We start from the raw sequence: 22,228 nt of genomic DNA, 5'->3' as shown, positions 1-22,228 counted from the left end.
TACAAATCCCGATGTTAGATGTGCATTTGCAAAGACCACCTTACCTAGAAAAGTGGATCTGGACATCTTCTGTGGGTGTAGAACATAAAAGAACCTTGCAGCTTCAACTGCTGCACACTGCTGACCTCATGGCATCTCCACCTCCTGTCCTATGGAGATTTTTACCCTAGATATTTAGCAGTCATCACAATGGTGGCTCATGGTGACAATTTAGTTGAAGTATCTGACTGTGATCCAAGACCTAGTCACTTGTCTTGGGTGATAGCTAGAATTTGAGACAGCAACATAGACAAAAAGGACCCTGTCACCCAATATTGTTTGTTCCCTCTAATAAACACCAGCCTCCATTTAGTTTCAAAATATTACCTGCCCTTCGGCAACCTTTGTGAATATCAGTGAAGTTGGTTCTGTAATCGGTCTTGCCTCGTAAATGTGTGTTCACAAACAGCATGTCCTATTTGCTGTCTGAAAGCCTGGGATGGTCTGCCCTAACTGCTTGCAGCTCCCAAAGGTGGTGGTATCTTCCCTATCTCCTAGGCATCTATCGTAGGAGTGAACGGAATAGGCTGAAACACTTGGAGGTATCGCTGTCTCCCCACGGATCACAGAATGTGCCTAGCAGACCAGATCAAACATGTAACTTTCAGAAAGCTAAATTTAAATAAGATGTATCTGCCTCGGATGAACAAGATGACTCTTTCAGCTGTGAGGATGTGAGCTGGATCTTAGATGAGTGGATGAGTGGATCAGTGGACTGAGAAAAAAAAATTCATATTCTTCTATCTTCTGCACTAACAGAGAACTCAGTATCACTGCAGCCTTAAAATAATCACTGGATATGAACGATTTGGCCAAACATAGACTTTTGACCAGATATTTGAACTAGTTGTCTGCTTTTTCATTATAGCTAGGTATTGAGACTTTTAGGCTCCTGTTCCTTGGTGATACATTTTGTGCCAAAGTAGAAGTCTCAAATGGATCAGATAAACTGTGCCCTCGAACCTGAACAGCATGCCCTTCTCGTCCACAGAAGAAATGCCCTAAAAGTTGGGGTTATGATGTTATTTTAAAATGACCGTATACACTACAGTGGCATCTTATGCATACAACATATGTATTTATGTATTTGCATGTGCACACACGTACAGACGGGTATATGAGAGGCCTATACACGAGTCACCCTGGCAGGTCTGTCTGTGGAAAGCAGGGTTGTGCGGAGGCCTGTTTGCCAGTTAGCAGTAGGGAAGCCTTCTATCCTAGATTTCTAGATGTGGAAATTTTTGTAAGGTTATAGAATTTGTGTTAAAGCATTATATATAAAGTACCTTAGCAAACATTTTAAATCCTTTTTTTTTTTGTATCTTTAGAGTTTTCTGAACACCTGGTCAAAGTCAGCAACAATATTTTCTGCCGTGAAACATATCAGGGCAGTGCACACACTGACATGACTTCAGGTGATACTTGTGTAAGTTTGACGTCATACTGTTAATGTTTCTGTAGCTTAAAGTAGTACTGCTTAAGGACTGGCAGTAAATTAAGAAAATGTGCTTCTAAGGTTTTGCAGGTTTCTGTTAGTCACTGTTTGTAAAAGATTAAATGAGGGGTGCCAAGGACGTTCCTTGTGGCGAGGCACACCCTTACCACTGCTTGCCACGCGTTTTCCCCGGTACCATGTAAAGTGGAGTGGCGCTGGGGACTGAGGAGCCTAGAGGGACTGACAGCGGTTTGGGTAATCACCACAGGACCTGAGAAGGAAACAGCATTTGAGTCAGAAAGCACAAACGCCTGGGCATGCGTATCAAATGAGCGAGCACGGAACCCAACCATGACGCTCACTTCGCAACACGCCAGTCGGGCACCCGAGAGGCGCCGCAACCCGCACGCGCTCATTAACGTCAATTAAAACCGGGGCGAGCCCTGACGGCACGCAGAGCGCCCCGGGAAGCGCCCGGCCGGGCCCGGACCGTGCTCGCAGGCCGCCTACGACAAACCCTTGACGGGGGAATAAGGAGCAGGGGGATCCCGCCGCTCCCCTCAGCGCCCCGCCCGTTAACGGCCATTACGGCGCGGGCACGCGCAGCCGGCGGCCCCGCCCCTCCCGGCGGCCCGCCCTCCGCGGCCGTGCGGGGCTTCCGGCGGCGGCGGCGGCGGCTTCGCCCTGCGGAGCGGTACGGGGCCGGTGCAGGGCGGGGGCGGCTGCTGCTGCTGGGGCCGGGGCTCGGTGGTTCCCCGGGCTGGCGCCTCGCGTCTGCGGCCGGGAGGGGCAGGCGGGGGGCGGGCTCGGCTCCTGCTGCGTGCCCGCGGGGCTCCGGGTGGCGGCTGGAGGGGGAAGGGGCGGGAGCAGGAGGGGGGCGCCCTGGGCTGCTCCCTGGGGTGCTCCCTGAGCGCCTGTCGGGGGGGCGCTGCCCGGGCGGGGCGCCGGGGGTGCCGGGCTTGTGCACGGTTACACCTAAGGGAGGCCACGGGGCTGGTCCGGCGTTGTTGTTTTTTATTTCTTATTTCTTGCAAGAAGAGGAGGGCTGCGGCGTGGCTGGAAGGGCGGGCGTTCGTAAACGAAGCGGCACAGCGCCGTGACTTTGCGCCGTGTGTAGGAGCTGTGTTGATAAAGCTTTACCTGGTGGTGGTTTGCAGGCAGTGGGGCACGGCGCCTTGGATGAGCTCCAGGAGGCGGTGGTCACCCCGACCACCCAACTGGTGCCCAGGTGACGTTTGTCTCCCTGGTACCTGGATGCAAAGCCACCGTGTGAGGTCTGGTCCTCGCTGGAAGGGAGAGGCGGTCACTGAAGTAATTTGAAAAGCATGGGTTTGGGATGTTTTGGTGCTCATGACAACAAAACAAACAAGGATTTAAATAGTTTGAATTGCTTAACGTCCCATGGCATCCCAAGGTGCAGGTTTAGAAGTTTCCCCTGTGTGAAATGGCTCTGTCTCACAGCCAGAACATGTCCCATGAAGAAGCACAGCAAGTGGGGCCTAAGCGTCATAAGAGCTTATTCATTTTTAACTGATATTAGCTCCTCACTTCAACAAGCTGAGTGTAGACATTGGCATAATCTACAAAATTAACAGCGAGAGATGCTAATGTGGTAAAAATACTGTTTTGGCCTCTAATGTAAGGTTCCAGTATTCCTTCTGTGCATTAACATGTAAGGATAATTAACCGATTTCCCATTGACAATCTTTTGCCTGAGACACATTTATTAATTGCATTAATCTTTCTTCAGAGATAATATAATCTATAAGTTTTGTTTTTTTTTGCAACTTATCAATGTTGCTGTTTCTTTTATAGTCACATGAAAGGAAACTCTACGTGGTACTCCCAAGCATGGCATTTGCAGAGCTGGTGTAAAGAGGAATTGCTACCTCTCTGGCTTTAAAACTCAAACCTGTTGCATGTGTGACTTTTAGATACAGCATTTGCTTCTCTTGAAACAGTACGAGCTCTTCTCTAACGTGTATTGTCAGGGATGGCTCAAGGATGAAATATGCCATCTTCGTTTTTTTATTCCTCTGTATAATATGTTACTTGTTATGTCTCTTACACTCATCCTTCACTCAGCAGCCCCTCCAACCCCCACTATTTTTCTGTGTATTTCCCACGTTTTTGTAGCATTCTGATTGGTGAGTAAATACGTATTGCTCATGTGCCCTGTCCCTGCACTTATGGGAGAAAACTGAATGCTGGGAAGTTGAATTTGCAAAAATAACCAAACTAAATAGGTACAATAATGATGAACAGGATGGGTTACTTGGAAACTGGACAATGGATTTGTGTATGTAAACACCCTGTAAAAAGTTGCAAAGTAGTCCAAAGAGATCTAGGACTCTTGAATACTTTTGTTTAGTTACTGCCTGTTTCAATGAAATATGTAGAGAAGCCATGAGACATGTTCCTTTATCAAGGAGTGTTTGAAGAAAGGAAATAGTGAATTACAGTCTCAGAAGGCTTTCTGCATGTGTAGCAAGAAGGGAGGAGGAGTTCATCATGTAGAAGAAGGGAATTTCCTCACGTCGTTGAAATGGATGTCAATTAAGTAACGATCTGGATAGGAGAGGTTGTAAGTGCCAGTAAAACATGTGGATTGTGATGTGTTTTGAAAGAAAGTAGCTCTGAGCCAGTGCTGGCTTCACCCAAAGCAGCAGCGAGCCAAGCCATGCTGAGCTGGTTCAGGGTGCCGAGCTGCTCATCCGGCTGCTGTGGTCTCTGCGGTGGCTGCTGGTGGTCCATGCATGCCCGCCTGTGTAATGGTATCTTGAAAAAGTATATGCTATGAAAGAAAAAAAAAAAGTAGTGTGCTGCTGCTTTGGAGGAGGATAATAAGATACGCTTAAAAGAAACCTTTATTAAGCTTCAGTTTGGCATAATTATGCCTGTACAAAAGAATAATATGCAGCAGGAGTGCTAGAGATTGGAAGGTATAGCTGCATAGGCCCAAATGGGTTTCTTAAAAAATAATCAATGAGTTTGAAGAAAGAAAGAAAAAGTTTTCCATGTAAGCTTTGCATTGCTCCAGAGGTGTTTATCTTGATGCTTTGCATAGGCCTGAGTCTGCATCTTTACATTTGCAAAGTTGGATCCCTTTAAGTGGAAGTCACGTTGACCTGTGGTAGTTCATGAACAAATCTCTACATCATCTAGCCCTACTGATCTATATTTAGTGTAATTCTTTCACTAGCTTATCATCTTTCAAACTCTTCAGTGGTTTTTCATTGGTCTTTTAACTCCACACAAGTGTTAATGCTTCTTTTAAAATGCCAGAAAAAAGGGTTTCTATTTGTATTGCAGTCCTAACGCTTATTCATCCTTCTTTCCTGCTTTTATAAGCTACTAAATCCTATGTTAACTTTTAACTCTTTAAAAGTAATTTTCCTTCACTTGTATTGTTCAGACTGACATGTTTTTATAACAGCTGCATGCTCTTCCCTGTTTGTTCCCACTTCTCAACTTGAGCCCGTTGGCTGATGACAGCCAAGATTGACAAAGCCGTGTCTGTCTCAAGGTTGTAAATCTGATAAGAACTTGATGGAAGTCATTCAGGTTGGTGGGGAGGAGTGACCCAGCTGAAGTGTTGTTCCTGATCATGGAGAACTTGGCGCGTGGTTGGCATTTACTCATTGTGTAAGACCTGGCATCTGGCTCCTCAGTTGCCTCGAGCCAGCACCCTGCTCTGAGTTTGACCTCAGTGCCAGGGAAGCTCATGGAGCAGATTATCTTGAGGGTCATCACGCGGCACTTGCAGGGCGAGCAGGCGATCAGGCCCAGTCAGCATGGGTTTATGAAAGGCAGGTCCTGCTTGACGAACCTGATCTCCTTCTATGACAAAGTGACGCGCTTGGTGGATGAGGGAAGGGCTGTGGATGTGGTTTACCTTGACCTCAGTAAGGCTTTTGACACCGTTCCCCACAACATTCTCCTCAAGAAACTGGCTGCTCGGGGCTTGGACTGGCGTACGCTTCACTGGGTTAGAAACTGGCTGGGTAGCCGGGCCCAGAGAGTTGTGGTGAATGGAGTCAAATCTGGTTGGAGGCTGGTCACAAGTGGTGTCCCCCAGGGCTCGGTACTGGGGCCGGTCCTCTTTAATATCTTTATCGATGACCTGGATGAGGGCGTCCAGTGCACCCTCAGTAAGTTTGCAGATGACACCAAGTTAGGTGCGTGTGTCGATCTGCTCGAGGGCAGGAAGGCTCTGCAGGAGGATCTGGATAGGCTGGACTGATGGGCTGAGGTCAACTGTATGAAGTTCAACAAGGCCAAGTGCCGGGTCCTGCACCTGGGGCGCAACAACCCCAAGCAGAGCTACAGGCTGGGAGATGAGTGGTTGGAAAGCTGCCTGGCCGAGAAGGACCTGGGAGTATTGGTTGATAGTCGGCTGAATATGAGCCAGCAGTGTGCTCAGGTGGCCAAGAAGGCCAACAGCATCCTGGCTTGTATAAGAAGCAGTGTGGCCAGCAGGGCTAGGGAAGTGATTGTCCCCCTGTACTCGGCTCTGGTGAGGCCGCACCTCGAGTACTGTGTTCAGTTTTGGGCCCCTCGCTACAGGAAGGACATGGACGTGCTCGAGCGAGTCCAGAGAAGGGCGACCAAGCTGGTGAGGGGTCTGGAGAACAAGTCTTACGAGGAGCAGCTGAGGGAGCTGGGATTGTTCAGCCTGGAGAAGAGGAGGCTTGGGGCGACCTTATCGCTCTCTACAGTTACCTTAAAGGAGGCTGTAGCGAGGTGGGGGTTGGTCTGTTCTCCCACGTGCCTGGTGACAGGACAAGGGGGAATGGGCGAAAGTTGCGACAGGGGAGGTTTAGGTTGGATGTTAGGAAGAACTTCTTTACCGAAAGGGTTATTAAGCATTGGAACGGGCTGCCCAGGGAGGTGGTGGAGTCACCATCCCTGGAGGTCTTTAAAAGACGTTTAGATGTAGAGCTTAGTGATATGGTTTAGTGGAGTACTTAGTGTTAGGTCAGAGGTTGGACTCGATGATCTTGAGGTCTCTTCCAACCTAGAAATCTGTGTCTGTGTCTGAGTTGGGGTGACAAGAGTGTGGCTCACTTGGTGCTGCTCCTAGTAAGCTGCGCTCTGAGAGCACTGGGCAGGGCTCGGAGCAAGTTCCGAGTCTTCAGTGCAGGTGTGAATTTACATAGGGCACATGTGGTATGTGAGGTCGGCGATTCACGCCCGCTCATGATGTAGCCCAGCCGAGTGGCTCTGGAAGCTGAGCTCTATAAAGCCCTGAGTTGTGTGGAGTGGGCCCCAAACCGTCTGAATCGGTGCAGCTTTGAGTTTTGGGCTTGTGGCTGCACTGGGCTATGTGTGATGTCAGGGCCTGACGGCAGGAAACTTGCTGAAGTTTAATGCCTGCTGGCACACTTTACAAAGAGATCTTATTTAAGAGGGGGGAAAAGCAGAAGAGGAAGGTATTTGTAATCTTCACTTAACATATTATGGCAGCTCTGTGCTGAAAACGTATCTTTTTATTATTATTATAGAATTATTTGAGTTGGAAGGGACCTTGAAGATCATCTAATTCCAACCCCTCTGCCATGGGCAGGGGACCTATTATTTTTGTTATTGTTTTAATTCTTCTTTTAGAAGAAGAGGTTGGGGAATTTGCTGCTATTTTCCCAGTGCCTTTTCTAAAAGATGGTTCAACAGGGTGTTTGGGGGAAATGTGACATTATTTGGTTTTGGCATTCCAGCAGAGCTTAAAATGAATCCCGAATACCATCTTACACATTTCTTCCTGCACTGAATGTCAGGAGCAATTCATGTTGCTGACAGCTATGTCAACATGTGAAACTGAATGAAGGACAGGAACTAAACGAAAAGCTAATAATAGAGGAGGCAAGAAAGTGAGAAGTGAACACTTCATTAGAAAACTTTCTCGCTGTCATGAGTAAGAGGACGGCATGGTGCAGCCTGCCTTATCTGTTACTGCATGCGCCGTGTTGACAGCGTTCAAACGGCGAGAGCGGTTTGTACGTGCGTTTTGTGAGTATGGGAAACAAGCAAGTTACCCAAGAAATATGCACAGTGGACTTATATTGAGGCATACAAATGCCACTTTGATTCCTCTCCATCTTGCTTATTTATTTACCATAGTTTAAACTTGTGCTTTCAAAAGATCTGCAAGGTACGGCGCGATGTGTACCCATTTTGAATGGTAAATAAGGTGGTTTGTCTCCCAGGCAAGGAGAGGCATTGTGTTAATTGTTGTTTGGTGCATCTTCTGCTATTAGAGTCATTGCTGATGGCTCAGTGGTTACCACAGGATACGCACTGTGGTATGTAAGTGTATGCTGGTTAGTGTAAACTAACCGGCAGCTCCAGTAAGGGCTGTTGGAGACGTGTTTATTCTATTCTGAGATATGCTTCGTCATCCCTGTTCTGGCCTGTAACAGGTTACAGGCGCTGCTCTCTGTTTTTCCTAGTAGAGCTGGCAAACAAGCTATTCTGGAGGCCAGCAGAGAAACAGTCGGCGTACTGGAGGGGATGATTCTGGAGTGCTGTGTTACTGCCCGGGTGCGTTGTGTACCGCCAGCAGAAATCAGAGAACACGGTCCCGGTTCTGCTGTGTGTGGGTAAATCTGACTGTTTGCATCACGCAGGTATGGAGTGGCAGCTAAATATGGGACAAGCGTAAGTAAGAGGATCTCTGTTAGCAGGGAATATGATACAGCACTTCTGTGTCCTGAAAAAAATGTTCAGCTATAAATATTTCTTTACCATTGTAAATAGAAAACTTTACTAGAGAGGCTCATATATAGTTTGCCTTTTTCTAGTAGTTAAACCTGCTTGTTTGTCTTTTACTTGTGATTCAGTCTAGGCCATGTAAAACAGGTTGATGTCTTTAATTATTAGTACATTTTGTGCTGATTTTTTTCAGGGTGGATGGCTGTGCAGATCTAGTACATCTTGTGTATAACTGAATTGTTACATAAATTAAAATATTTTCTCTTACCAGAATTAAAATGCTTTCTATGGGGACTTCTGCTTCTGACGCCAGGACTCTTCTGAAGACTTACTTTGTTGTGTGGCTTAAAGGAAGATGATACTGTTAATGAATTGTGAGCATCCTTCAGGAGGCTGGTGACCCTTCAGTCATTGGTTAATGCTGTCATGGACAACTTCAAAGGGTAATGACAATATTTTTGTGAAACCATTCAGGCTAGTGCACTGGTATGGGAAAGACTGTGGGATATTTTTTTTTTGGTTTAGATTAATGCCCAAAGCTCTTTTGTTTCACTCTAAAAGCCATTCACAAAGTATGGGAACAAATTAGAGGAAACAGTTCACTGGAGTAGCTGTCCAACTTCCTACATAAGCTGTCTTTGAAGAGTGTATTTACTCTCCAGACGACCTTATAGTCTAGATAATACTTGAGCTAGCTTTAAATGAAATAATTTGGTTACTGGGAGCAGTCTTGCTGCAGAATACAAGCAGTGAAGTAACGTAGGTTTTTTTGAGCTGTGTATTGCTTCAGCCTGTCCACGTATCTGAGTACTTTCTTTAGAACTTACTTTTCTTTTAATTGTTTTAAAACTATACTGCAGATTATCATCATTACAATTAACTGTAGTTAATCACAAACTCTGCAACAGTTGTTTACTGCAAGGACCAGATGTCATTTTATACTTATTTTCATGAGTCAGTACAAGATGTTTTTTGTTTTCAATAAGTCCCGGAAAACAATACTTATTTTAACTATTAGTCTTACTGTTACTTGAGGGTTAGTTTCGGTTAACGTTTGTTCATAGCATTCTCTTTTAAATTCAATAAATGGGAAGCCATGCTTAGTAGCCTGCAAATAAATAATTGTCATAAAATGTGATAGTTTATTAATGTTTTAGTAGCAGTACATTGTTTAAGAGGATATTCAAAAGAGTAAAGTTTGTGTTTTAAGATATATTTCATCTGCTCACTCTATTTATTCATTCTGTTTCATCAGCAGTTTTGCAAAACACCACAAGCAGTTAATGCACCTTATAAAGGACTCCTGACCTTTTGCAGCTTCGTAAGTCGTATCTAGATGTCACCAGTGTTTCCCATGTTAACAGTCCTGAGCATGTTTTACTATATGTGCCTTCGGCGCCGAGCTAGGACAGCTACGAGAGGAGAGATGAACAGCCGGAGGGCTATTGAATCGAACACCCGGGCCTTACCTATCAATGTTGAAATAGTTCAGTATGCCAAAGAAGTGTTGGATTTCAGCTCCCATTATGGTAGTGAAAACAGCATGTCATATACCATGTGGAATTTAGCAGGTATACCAAACGTGTACCCTAGCTCCGGTGACTTTACTCAGACGGCCGTATTTCGAACTTACGGGACCTGGTGGGATCACTGTCCTAGTGCTCGACTGCCCTTCAAGAGGACGCCCACCTCCTTCTGCAGCCAGGACTATGTGGAACTCGCTTTTGAGGAACAAGTTTATCCCACCGCAGTGCACATTCTGGAAACATACCATCCTGGAGCTGTAGTTCGGATATTGGCTTGCTCTGCAAATCCTTACTCACAAAACCCCCCAGCTGAAGTAAGGTAAATTTTCCTTTTCTCTGTACTTTAGAGCACTCCTCTGCTCTCTAAAATGTTAAATACTACAAATAATACTGTTTAGCAAACTTTGCTTCTTAGTATTTCTCTATTTCATTTTGACCCACTAACTTTTTCTTTATTTCTATGTGAATTTAAGACTGTGGTGACATGTTTTGAAGAGATGTGGATTTCTTCTTCTTGTAGCATGAATTAATGCAGATCCTTATATCAGATTTAATTTGAGTAAGGAGAGCTTTTTTGTGTTGGAATTCTTTTATGAGCAGTAATTATGTATATCCAATATCATTTGTGAAGTGGCAGTTCTGAGTTCTTTCTCCAATAAGAAAGGAAAATTGTCCAGAAGACTGAGGATTTGTGGCTGCACTATCGTCCTGCCTCAAGTAGCCATGAACTTCTCTCCGCGTGCTCTAGGTTGTGTGTGTATATATATATTAGAATTGGGCACTATACTTATCCATTTGGAAATGAGGCCAAAACCAGAAGTATAGAATGGTCAGACAAAAGGTGATGCCATTTGTCTGATCTTTATTTTTGGTTGAATCAAAGAGTGTGAGTAGCACTTGATTTTCTTATTTGCTCCACAGGCGAAAAGCAGCCCACTTGGTCCTGTTGTTTTTTCTGATAGTAAGAACTCCTGATCACATTCTGGTTAGGGGGCGAGGGATCAGGAAGAGGGGGACCTGGAGAATAGTAAAAGGATGAAGAAAAATGCTGTAAGCGAGGTAGGAAGCTTGTCGTGAGGAGGTGTGGAAATAGAAACAGAAAGAGAACACATGAAAGCACAGAGTTGGGGAAAAAAACACTAGGAAAAGCTATTGGTATATGCAATCAAAGTATGCCTAAGGCGTACTAGAAAATTGATGTTTTCTGGTAAACATTAGAAAATCAGGTGTTTTGTATGTATTAAGAATTCTCAATGAATCTGTTTTGTGTGGTTGTGTCATCTACTGTTTAGTAAGTTTGTTTTACAGCTCTCTAATGAATAGATACTGTGTAGCTCTAAAGTAAACGTCTGAATTCGAGGAGCAGCGATAGGTCAAGCTAATAATGATAGGCCTATGTTAAGAAGTAGGAATGTGTTTGGCGCTAATACAGAAGTTATTTATAGGATTGTGTGGGTGAAGGTAGCTTTTAAGACTTCTGAACTTAGAACCTAATGTGAAATGACTTTTGGTCAGTTGTTCTGTGAACTTTAATTTTACTTGTTTAATAATGTAGTGCAGATTTATGTAGAGATTATTTCTGTAACTTCATAACGTAAGATAGTATGCTGCAGTGCGATGCAAGGATATAATTCTGAAAAATAAGCGAATGCTGTCTTAAAAAATGCCTATCTAGTTGTTGGTTCATAAAACACAAAACTTTTCCCAATTTTGAGTAAAGACCAATACATTTTCAAAAAAAAAAAAGCTTAAGAAATGTTAAACGAAGGAGCTGTTTAGTAAGGTGCACTAGAAATAAAGAAAAATGTTCAGAGAGCTAAAAGAAAAAATACTCATTAAAAACTTTGGGATGTTCTTTATCCTCTTGCAATGTGGTTAGACTGAGAGCCCAGACTTCCCCTCTTTCATAAGAATGGATGGAATCTCTGTAGGACCCTGCTTTTCTTTGTAGACAGAAGTATTTTCTGTTCTGCTTACCTAGGTTAGTGTTATTTTTGTTTAGAAGGCTAGCAGTCTCAGCGAGCCTTGGAACCAGTTATCCGTTCTACATTTTCAGTAACTTCTGGTCTTGCTGCTAGAGAAGTGCTAGAGGGATTTGTACTTTTTCCTCAGTAGGAGTTGGCTGTTTGCAGATGCACCTTTCCTTTGTCTCCTACTTCTGAAAGATGCAAATGTGTCTTATCCATAGCGTGAGGTAACCCTTTCTCCACATGATGTACGCAGTATTTTTTCTCCTTCCTTTTGCTCACCTATAGGGGGGAATATGAAGAGTTACAAGAATCTGTCCTCTCTTCTGCTTAATTTCCCCTGTTTTCCCTTCCAAAAAAAATCTGAGATGTCAACTAAGAATAACTTTCTGGAAGTAGGAATGCTGTTGATAATCTCAGGTGATTCAGTGCTTGACAGGCATGTTGAACTTGAACTACCACACCATTTCCTTTCCTTAGGAGGCTATGCCTCAGTTACTCAGAGGGCTTTTAGAGCCTTGTGTTCCTCTTTCTGACTGTTGTAATGCTTTTAAATCACCTGATTACCTAAAACAAACCAGCACTTACAGGTTTTTATTTGCTGGCTCTTGGTCTGTTTCTTTCTGAACATCACCGCAGAAAGGGCAGGTTATTAGAAAAGGGCCTTTTCACCAGCTTGTACTTTGAAATAAAAAGGAGGCCAAATTCTGGAGTCAAACCTGTTGTGAGAGGAAGAAGTCTGAGACTTCTTTAAATGTTCTGCTTAGTGGATTATACTATGCCAGCTGGATAATGTGTTTTTTTTGCGCAGTATTTAGAATATCAGCACATGCAAGACTTTGTGTGCAAAAGCTCCTAACTCGCAAGAGGCTCTGTGGTGGCTTGGTGTACCACGGTTCTTGCTTAAGAGGTATTTTATATATCCTTGTAGGAAAATGCCTATAGCCCACATAATTGGCCTGCAGGTTGCTCTGTTGCTTGTTCTGTACTTCAGTTGCGCCAAAAATGACTTATGCATGTGTTCAGAAAAGGGTCTTTAGTGGGGTTCCTCTGGTGGTGGTGAATTGGATATTTCTGTCAATCACAGCTTTTTTATTTTTTAAGTCTTTTTACAGGTGGGATCAACTCTTCATTGAGTGGGAGAAAGCATTAAATTATTTTTCAGGTTGGAATGTAATTCTGCCTAACTAATGCTTAAACTCCTCAGCTAATTTGAGTTTTTTTCATTATAGTTTAACCACAGTTTCCAGTGAATTGAGTATTCTCTGTCATCTTGTGCTGCTTTAAAAACAGAAAACATTATATCACTCACCTCTGCATAAAACAACTTTTAAAAATCATAAATATCAGAGAAGCATGCATCTTTACACACGGAGACATTTTTGTGCTTTTCATTAGTGCTACTCATACTTTTGCTGGTGAGAAGTATTTTTAGTTTTGGTAATTTCTTAAACTATATACAACCATATGTTAGTATCCATGTGCAATTTCTTAAACGAATTAGCTGAGTGCAGAAAATCCAAGCAAAAACTACTGAAGTGAGATTAAGGGAATATTGTAGTGAAGAAATCCCTCTTTTTTGTTATATGACACTACAATGATTGTGCTGATGTGAGCGTGTAGGTTTTGTACTGCAGTACGTGCAAATGTTTGGTCTGGGCTTGGTAACAAAGGTGGGTCCCTGTTCAGCTTGCAGAAGAGGCAGCTCCATGCAGCTGTACTGGGGGCACTGCAGCTGATAGTGGCGTGAGCTGGGCCCAACCAAGGAGGAGACCTCGTGTTTTGTTTCTCATAGTGTATTAGACTGATGGATAGGATTTAACTAGCTTCTGTGATGAGGGCAGTGTTTTCTTTTTTTATTCTTTTTCTTCCTCATCTACCCAGAAGGTTTATTCATGACAATTCCCTAACGGCTTCTTAAGTATCAACCCTTTTGAAACACTCTGATGCTCCTAACACTTTGTTAGCTGCTGTCAGACAGTAAGAGCTTGTGTGCGTTTAAATGGGAGCTTTCAAGTCAGAAGTAATTTTTTTCTAAAGTTTTTCAACTTTTTCCTTTTACAAAAATAACTTTGATTTTTAAATTTGGAATATAAAAGAAAAAATGGTCCCTGTTCTTCTGTCACAGTCTTTTTTTAACTTAATTTGACAGTTTCTCTTATCTTGTGTACCTTATAGTGACACCACATTCATGTGTTTTTATAAAAGCTCCAAAAAACAGTTTCCTAACTCATCTGGGATGTGTGGCAGTACTTGGGGTGATGTTTCACAGTATGTCTTTACTGTTACGCAATGATTGCTTCTTTAGTAGATTGGGATATTTTGTGCGTTGTTGTTGTTGTTTGCTTGTTTTGAACCACCTCCCCTCCCCCAGCTTGTTTTCTACAGATTCTAAATAGGTTGTTTCTCAAAGGTGAGATGATAATTATTTTACTGGCTGGGAGCAGTTCCAGAACTACCAGTGGCACCATTCTGCCTTCTGTAGTCTTGCCATTTACGTATTTTTAACTTATTTTTTTCATGTTGTTTAGAATATTGCTAGATGCTCTTTTGAACAAAATTCCAAGTTTGATTTTGTAGACGAACAGCCTGGCTCAGTATTTTCAGGCTTAGCTGTGTTAGCTGCACGTGAGGCCTCTTTCTGAAGGTCTTGAAGCCTGTAAAGCCACTGCAACCAGAAGAGAAGGCTACGGAAGAGAGATGAAGTAAAGGGCTTCTCCTTCTTTTAGGAATTTCACTATATATAGGCAATAGGCTCTGTCTCTGGAAGCCAAATCCAGATGGGAATGTTGCAGATTTCTTTGCTGGCAGACGTCTTTGATTAAACAAATAAGTCTCCCATTCTAATAAAGGGAGTAAAATTGGAAATGTAGTGTGGTCTTATGGGTCTCTTGCTTGTAGACAGTGGCATTCAGATGCTTCTTCCTGCTCTACCTTTTGTTCCCTGTGAATCTTGGAGGAATGCACACAAAACACTGCTAATACTATCAACACATTAGAGTGTGGTAAGGGACCTTCAGGGCTGTATCTCACCTATGTCTAACACACAACTTAAGTTCTAGCCATTTGCATCCTTACTTATAACTTGTTTTGACATCTTCAGGGAAAACAGATCTTTCTCTTGTGCAGATGACCGTCACAGGTAAGTGATGGTCAGTAGCCAACTGAATTGTGAATTTCTTGGGAAAGGGCACTTATTTTTTGTGCTTCAGGATCATGTACTGCTTCCTTTACTTTCTACCCCAATCTCAATTTTATAATGCAAGAAGTCTTCTCAGTAGATTGCAGACAGTTTAATCTTGTCTCACAGGAGAAGAATCTGATTTACTTGTCCTAGGAGCCACTTTTCCAAAGGATCTTTCCTATATATTTTCTTGAAGTAACTAGGTCTACTCAGACATAATCATAGCTATTGCCTTTCTGCATAAAAGCTTTCAAACAGCAACAAAAAATAAAAACAGTATTTGCTGGGATTCACTTCTTTTGTCTTGGGTTAAATAGATTCTGGAGGATCTTAAGTTTGGAACAAATGCAGGCAGCCTTATTAGTGAAGATAATAAGATACACATCCTCAGACCAGAACTTGACTGTCAAAATGCCTTTCTTCCAAAGGGTTTTGAAGCGGATGGTTTTAATGAAAAACACTCCGAACAGCAGAAATGCAGTTCTTACTGAAGCCTCTTGGAAATATTTTTTTCATCCATTTCCAAGTATAGAGGCTTTTCTCCCATTTAGATTGCATATAGCCTGTTCAAGTGTCAAGGTACATTGATGCATAGATTCTAGAGGAAGAGACCACTTCCAGTTGCAGCAGTGGATGTATTAAGAGATTGCTTACACTAGGGAAGAATATACCAACCCTGACCCAGAGCAATTACTATGGCCTGTTTTTTTGTGTGGTGCCACCAAGGGAGAGAATAACGTCAGAAGCAACCTTGTGGACTTGAGGTTTTCCTGTTAAACCAGTGGCTGACTCCTTCAGAGAATGATTTGTAGGCTGCTGATGAAAAAGAAAGCAGTATGATGAGGACAGTGGAAAATAGTCACTGGCCTTGTTGTTCACCAGCACTTGGTTTGTAATGTGGAGTTTCACAAGACTGTAAAAAGTGCTGCTATGTCTTTCATTTACTGTTCTCTAGTTTATTACAAAGGCTGGGAGCTGAAGGCAGTACTTGCTGAAGGAGGTTGTTACTTTGCAATTTGATGAATGTAGGCCTGCAGATGCATTTTTTTTCCAGTGCTACTGCTAGTTAATCCTTTCTCCAGGGCACCAAAGAAGTCAGTAACTAAGACATGTTCAGTTAAAGTTGATGGTACAGTGTGTGTTAATTAATGAAAATACAGTCCTGAGTTTCCCTCAGGATAGTTTGAGTGGGTATATGAAAGTGTCTAAGAAAAATGTCAGGTGGTGATCTGGGTGTGTTCAAGAAAGGTCATGTGCAATGCCAACATTAGGTATTTGCTTAGGGCATCGACCTATGGAAGAGGGTGTGACGGTGGGACTACATCTGTTGTATTTTTCCATGAGTTGACATTCATCTCCTAAACTAATGAAATTTTCATTCGTAGTATAAGTTTCAGGGAAAAAAAAAAAAAAGAAAAAACTCTTAACCTTATGGCAGAGGTGTCCACTCTAGTGTGTTGGTACTTGCTGACGTTCCATATGTTCTCCAATCCTGCATGTTTGGTTTTAGTTCATTGTATTTTTTTTCCTTTGACAGAAGACTTCTTCAGGCCTCCTATTCTTCTGTAAGGTATTCATGGACAGTGGCATGATGTAGGATAGGAAAATTTGTCTGTGCATACCTGAAAACGTCCATTGTGAAATGGAAGTTTCAGCCAATATGGAATAATTTTCCTATCCTTGAAATGTGAGCAAATATCAAGCTTCTAAGGCTTATTTATACTGTGTTATGTTTAATGGAAGTCCTTTTATATGTTCTACTTTCTGTTATGATGGCCAGAATTTAGGCATTCGGATCTGGAAAGCAAAGCATGTTTGGTTTTTCCTGTGTGTTATGCAGTACATGTCAGTGTTGAATAGCACTTGCAAGCTCAGAGTAGTGGCACCTGTTACGGGGAGCAGAGGTGCTGAGGTACTAGCAAGCAGACTCAGTGTCTCTGAGACCTGTGGGATAAGACAGTCTGAGACACATCTTTGAAGCTGGGACCAGGCTGATATGAAAAGGTGGAAGAGATGGAGAAGTGTCTGGGTTTTGCACAGGCAGGGTTCAGAGATTGCTTTAAGTGTAACGTCAAAGGGCCAGTGGCTGCTGGAGGCTTCCTTCTTTACTAATCAGCTAAACTTGAGGATGAGGAAGAGGGGAGGAAAAGATGGGTACCTGTGACTGAAGGACCTGTAAAATCCACTCGCTGGATGAGGACCGATGCACATATAAAGAGCATGTTTCTGTTTTCAGGCCTTTTGACAAGCTTGGGAGCACTCAAGACCTAATGAATATAAGACTTGATTCTCCAGATTACTCAGTTGGCAGCAGGGTTTGCTGTCATTTACTGGAAGAGATTTGAGGTCTGTGTGTACAAGTGAGGATGTATGTTTGGAAGCTCTGTGCATGCACTGAACCTTCTTCTGTCACTGGAACAAAGAACATAAAAATAGTTTATCAGTTTCGAAATTTTAATATTCTTTTCAAAAGGCCCTTTTAAAGATGACCTGAAGATCCTATTTTCTCTGATGTTTAACCGTAACATTGTACTAATGAGATAATTTGACAATGAAATGCTTCTAAAAATGGTATTTTGCTTACCTGGTTAGATAAAGGACAGGTGATTTTTTTTTAAAGGATTTGTCAATGCTGCAATTTGGACTACTTTGATGTGAATGAATGAGAGCTGTGTGTTTTTTTTCCCCTTTTGTGTTTTTGTGAAAACCTTGAGGTTGGCTGACTGTATTTGAGTTGCTTGACAAGACTGTTCCCTGCATACTAACATACGATCATTGTCAAGACATCTTCAGTCCATTTGTTGCAATAACCTTACCTGTGAAATGTTGGAATGTGTGTCTAACAGTAGTCTAACACATGCATGGCAACGAATGTACCATTTGTTTTGTTAATTAGCAATACAGAGAAAATATGCTACGGTTACGAAGTAGTGTGACCTGGTAAATTCATTCTTTGGATATTTACCAAGGCTAGGGAAAAATGTAACAATTTTCACTTGCCTTTCAACCATGTTTCTTGCTTTCTGAATACTTCTGACAAAAGCACTCTTCTGTGTTCAGAAATGGGTTTAGTTACACTTATCTTAATCCTGTACTTATGCCCAATTTTTTTTCCACAGATGGGAAATCCTTTGGTCCGAGGCACCTACAAAAGTGAATGGTCCCCAGGCTCGGCAATTCACACCTTGTATCAAACAAATAAACTTCCCCACAAACTTAATTCGAGTGGAAGTGAACAGTTCTCTTCTGGACTATTACACTGAATTAGATGCAGTAGTACTACACGGCGTGAAAGAGAAACCTGTGCTTTCACTGAAGACTTCAATGATTGATATGAATGATATTGATGAAGATGAGGATGAAGAGAAGTATGGCTGTGGAATGGATACTCTTAACAAACAGTTCAGCATTGTTACCCTCAGGGAATGGCCGACTAATGGGTATTTTGACAAGCTGCCTTATGAGGTGAGAAAAACATGTTTATACTCCAATACAATTTTTTTAATAATTGAGTGCGAAAGTGCCGTATGCAGTGTACTGACCAAGAACGTTGTTTTTTTTGGTTACGGTTCCTTGCATTCTTTTGTGAGTCTCCTGCAGTTACAGTATAGTTATGCCTGAGTTATGATAGTCTGTCTACTTCAGTGGGTGGATATTAACAAGTCAGTTTGCTGGTATTTGCATTGTTACAACACTTCTCAGGAATCCCTCCACCGATGTACTTTTTTTTGCCACTTATTCTAGCCTTAAACTTCTAGCTCTTGAATTTAGAATCTTCCACTAGTTTTCCAGTAGTACAGACACAAGTAATTTTTAGTCCTTATATTTGACAATGATGATACAGGAAAAAATGGAAAAAGAATGTATAAATTTATTTTTGCTTCCAAATCTTTTATTGGTTTAAAGTTTCTTTTCCTGGTCTCCTACAAAAACCTGGAACTGCTGGAAATATGATTGCTGGATATTGTGTGCTGACCTGGAAACTCTTACTGGAGCGTAGACGTTCACGGAGACTGGTATCGTAGAGCAGGAAGGGAGAGATGATCACCTTCACCTCTTCAGAAATAAACTGCGTTTGCATGTAGTGGAGAGGAGTCTTTACTTGCTGGTCAGACCTCAGGACCTATTCCTACCCTTTAGGCTGCTGCAGTCTGGCAAAAGAAGCCAGTTTTTGTTTTCTGAGGTAACATATCAAATGCTCACGGTGCTTTCAGCTTGAATCAGTTTCACTTGTGAAAGCGAAGGAGGGTGGTGAGAGATACTGTCACTGATTGCAGGGCATTTTCAGAAATACTTGATCTAACACAACAGTATTTTGTTTTCATTATATCTTTTATTTCGAAGCTCCCTAGTTCAGCACGTGAAGGCCATGTTGGGTGCCTGTGTGCTCTAGTAACCTGCAGGACTTTTGTTCTGCTTGTAAAGAGGAAAGAGGAAAAGAGTATGACAATTCTCTCTATCTTTCTCCTGTGTATTTATCTTCTTTTAAAAGCTTCTTTCAGTTCTTGAGGGCTTATTTGTTGTTGCTACAGTGGAATAACAGATGAGGATACCATCCTCATCGTGACTTAGCACTAGTGTTTTCTTCCTCCACAGAATCCATATAGTAAATATATTTCACTGTTGCTGCTTGTATTGGAGTAAAGAAAGTAGTTTTCTGCATATGCAAGGGCGTAGTTGAGTCTAGAACATCTTAAAATGCGTAAATGTGTTTGAAATCTTTGTCATTCAAACAACGTTAATTGTAGGGAAAACTTGATTCAAATCTGGGCAGTCTTGTTTGAAAAGACTGGATAAACTGCTTTGTAAAATAGTTGCCTATCAGAGGCCTATCCGAGATTAATCTCACTCTTGATAATCTGTATAATTATGCAGAACAAGATTATAGTGTATGTAATTATAATGTGTAGTCCTGTTACTCCTTTGAACTCCTGCCTCCATGTGCCCTATTGTGCTTTTCTGCTTTCCTTTTTGTGTACCAGCTACCTTTTTTAATCAATTTTTTAACGTTTGGTTTCATGAATGCATTTATATGGTCTATCAATACCAAGCACATTTTTTTTATTCTGCTTTGATTTAAAGAACCTGAATGGCTAGAATACTTATCAGAAAACTACAAAGGAGTATTTCTGGACTGGTTTTGTGACAGCAGCAGTCCCAGTCTTCTGCTTTCTTGATCCAACTGGAATGCTTGGGTATTGAAACAACAAAAATGTTGTGCTTTGTAGTATGACAGTGTTTTATCCCATCTGATATGGGAGCAGTACTCTGCATGCTGTCTTCAAGAATGACAAGTGTCAGATTTTTCTGGAAGTGTTTGAATTCTGTAATGAAGTAAGGAAACCACCAACTCCTTCCAATTTCGGTTATGACACATTGCATGAAAAAATTTTCTTCTCGTAGGCTCATGCTGATTATGAACGTGCAACTGTCCTTAGTATTCATACATGGCTGTTTCTTATTTGAGCTGACTGTTTCAGGCTTCTTCATTCTACCCAACATAATTCACAAAATATGTAAGCCGAAGGGTCTTCTATGCTAATCTTGAAGTAGACGACAGTTCTTCCAATCTTTGTTTTGCTTTCAGTGTCTTTCTGAAAATTCTGTGGTCTATGAAAGCATAATCTATGTTGCTCTTCAGGATTGATTGCTGCAGTGTGAGCTCTAAAAACGTTGTTGTAGTCCGGTTAGCTTCTGCCAACAAGACAATAATGCTCAGCTCCTGGGGTGTAGAATTCCTTAGAAGAAAGTGATGAGCTGGATGAGAGAATATTCCTTCCCTGCTCATGGGCAGTGTTGACAGATCCTTAGTAGCTGTGGAGTACTTGGGCTCTCATCATCTGTTCTCCAAAATTATCTTAAATTTGAGTAAGGATTTTCTAGGAGCCTCTTCATGTCTGTCTTTCTCCTCATTATCTTTGATCAACTTGCATTGCTTGTAAAGTGGAATGAGTAAGGCCTTAGTTTTAGTCATCTTTGCAGACACGCTTGAGACCTGAAGGCCTGAACCAAGCCTTCAAGAAATTGGAGAAATACCTGCCACAGCATACCTGTTGTGCAGTGTGAGACTCACTAAGATACTCAGGTACCAAGAACCTCAGGTACCAAGAACTCCTGTCCTCTGGAGGAAAGGCAGGAGAAATCCTGCATGCTGCAGTCCAAAATATATTTTTAATGTAAATTTTCAATACAAAAAGGTATAAGTGATGTTTTCATCATTCCTTGAAGCCAGTTTTTCCTGAATCTGCCTAAAAGATTTATGAGCTGTTTTTGTCTACTGGGGAAATGAGTTTTACCACTAGATATGGATTTGGCACTTACATTCCAGGAAAATTGGTCTTAAATGTAAGACATACATCCCTGAAGTGATGCTTAGAAGAACTGAAGCAATAAAAAGGAGCATTTTTATCACAAAATTCTTGTGTCTTTCCAGAACAGATATTTGTAGGCTTTTAGATAATTGGTAACATTTTATGCCTCTCTTTGGATTGAGAATCACGCAAGGTCTTAAAAGCTGCTTTAACAGCTGATAACCATGTGGCACAAGGTTCCCTTCGGTCGGTGGCTAATGTACTGCCAGTTGCCGTAGCAGACTAGGCTCTGAGCAACGGCACATGGAGAAGACAGCTCTACAGCCCTAGCCTTCCTGGAGACTTGATAATTTGTGCAGGCGGTCAGTATGATGCTTTGCTGTTCTTGGAATCAAGAAGGGGGTTAAAACCTTCACAGCCTTCCATTGCTGAGCAGATCAGAGCCTATGCTGTTGTGTTGTAAAGCCCATTCCACCAAAGCATTTTATGTGGGTAGGATGAAGAAAAGGGAGACTTAAACGGAATGTTGCAAAAGAGTTGCAAGGTCCTCTCTTCATGTATTCACATAAGCTATTAAGTGTGTATGCATTTGCTGGTGCAAGCTATGGGATCATGGAACTAGGAACTACTTTTTTTTAAACTCTGCTGAGGAATACCAAAAGCCACAGAATGTTTATTATCTACTTCCTGCCTTCTTTCTTCTCCTTTTTGTGCATGTACCCTTCATCCTTTATCTAAGCATGTCATAATAGCAGTTCTAACTATTTAGAGCCTAAGCTGTGGCAGCTCTAGTTGCAGAACAAAAAATTACAAGTAATTTGAGTCTTTCTGAATTAGTTTGTTTAGGCTAACATGTTTTCATATTGGAAGGGCTCAAACAGAAGGATTGAGGGAGGAAATTGATAGAAAGCCCAGAAATGTTAGGTTTGACTAGTATTAGAGGGCTGTCTTCTGACCACGTCAAGTTCTACGTTATCATACTATAGCCAAAGAAAGTATATTATTGAACTGAAGTGATTATTGCTTGCTACAGTTCCTATTTAAAAAAAAAAAAATCT

General features: G+C 42.1%; 1 protein-coding gene across 15 annotated transcripts in view; it reads left to right on the top strand.

Annotated features, from left to right (window-relative positions):
• Nucleotides 1-2,089: 2,089 nt before the first annotated feature.
• Nucleotides 2,090-22,228, top strand: part of FBXL4 (F-box and leucine rich repeat protein 4) — a 57,363-nt gene continuing 37,224 nt past the window's right edge. For 3 of the 15 annotated variants that reach the window (XR_004780969.2, XR_004780967.2, XM_035561737.2), the window contains exons 1-4: nucleotides 2,090-2,168; nucleotides 8,454-8,625; nucleotides 9,438-10,027; nucleotides 17,979-18,324. Coding sequence is in view for 8 of the 15 variants with exons in the window: in XM_035561737.2 (XP_035417630.1) it covers nucleotides 9,519-10,027; nucleotides 17,979-18,324 (855 nt within the window). In the remaining 7 variants the exon portion in view is untranslated. Of the gene's footprint in view, nucleotides 2,169-7,923; nucleotides 8,129-8,453; nucleotides 8,626-9,437; nucleotides 10,028-17,978; nucleotides 18,325-22,228 lie in introns of those variants that run through there. The other 12 variants (XR_007708044.1, XM_050709793.1, XR_004780972.2 and 9 more) reach the window with 10 other exon arrangements.

The sequence above is a fragment of the Cygnus atratus genome, chromosome 3 (assembly GCF_013377495.2).
Source record: "Cygnus atratus isolate AKBS03 ecotype Queensland, Australia chromosome 3, CAtr_DNAZoo_HiC_assembly, whole genome shotgun sequence".
NCBI lineage: Eukaryota > Metazoa > Chordata > Aves > Anseriformes > Anatidae > Cygnus > Cygnus atratus.
Note: the sequence above shows the minus strand (reverse complement) of the source record. Positions and strands in the feature narration are given on the sequence as shown.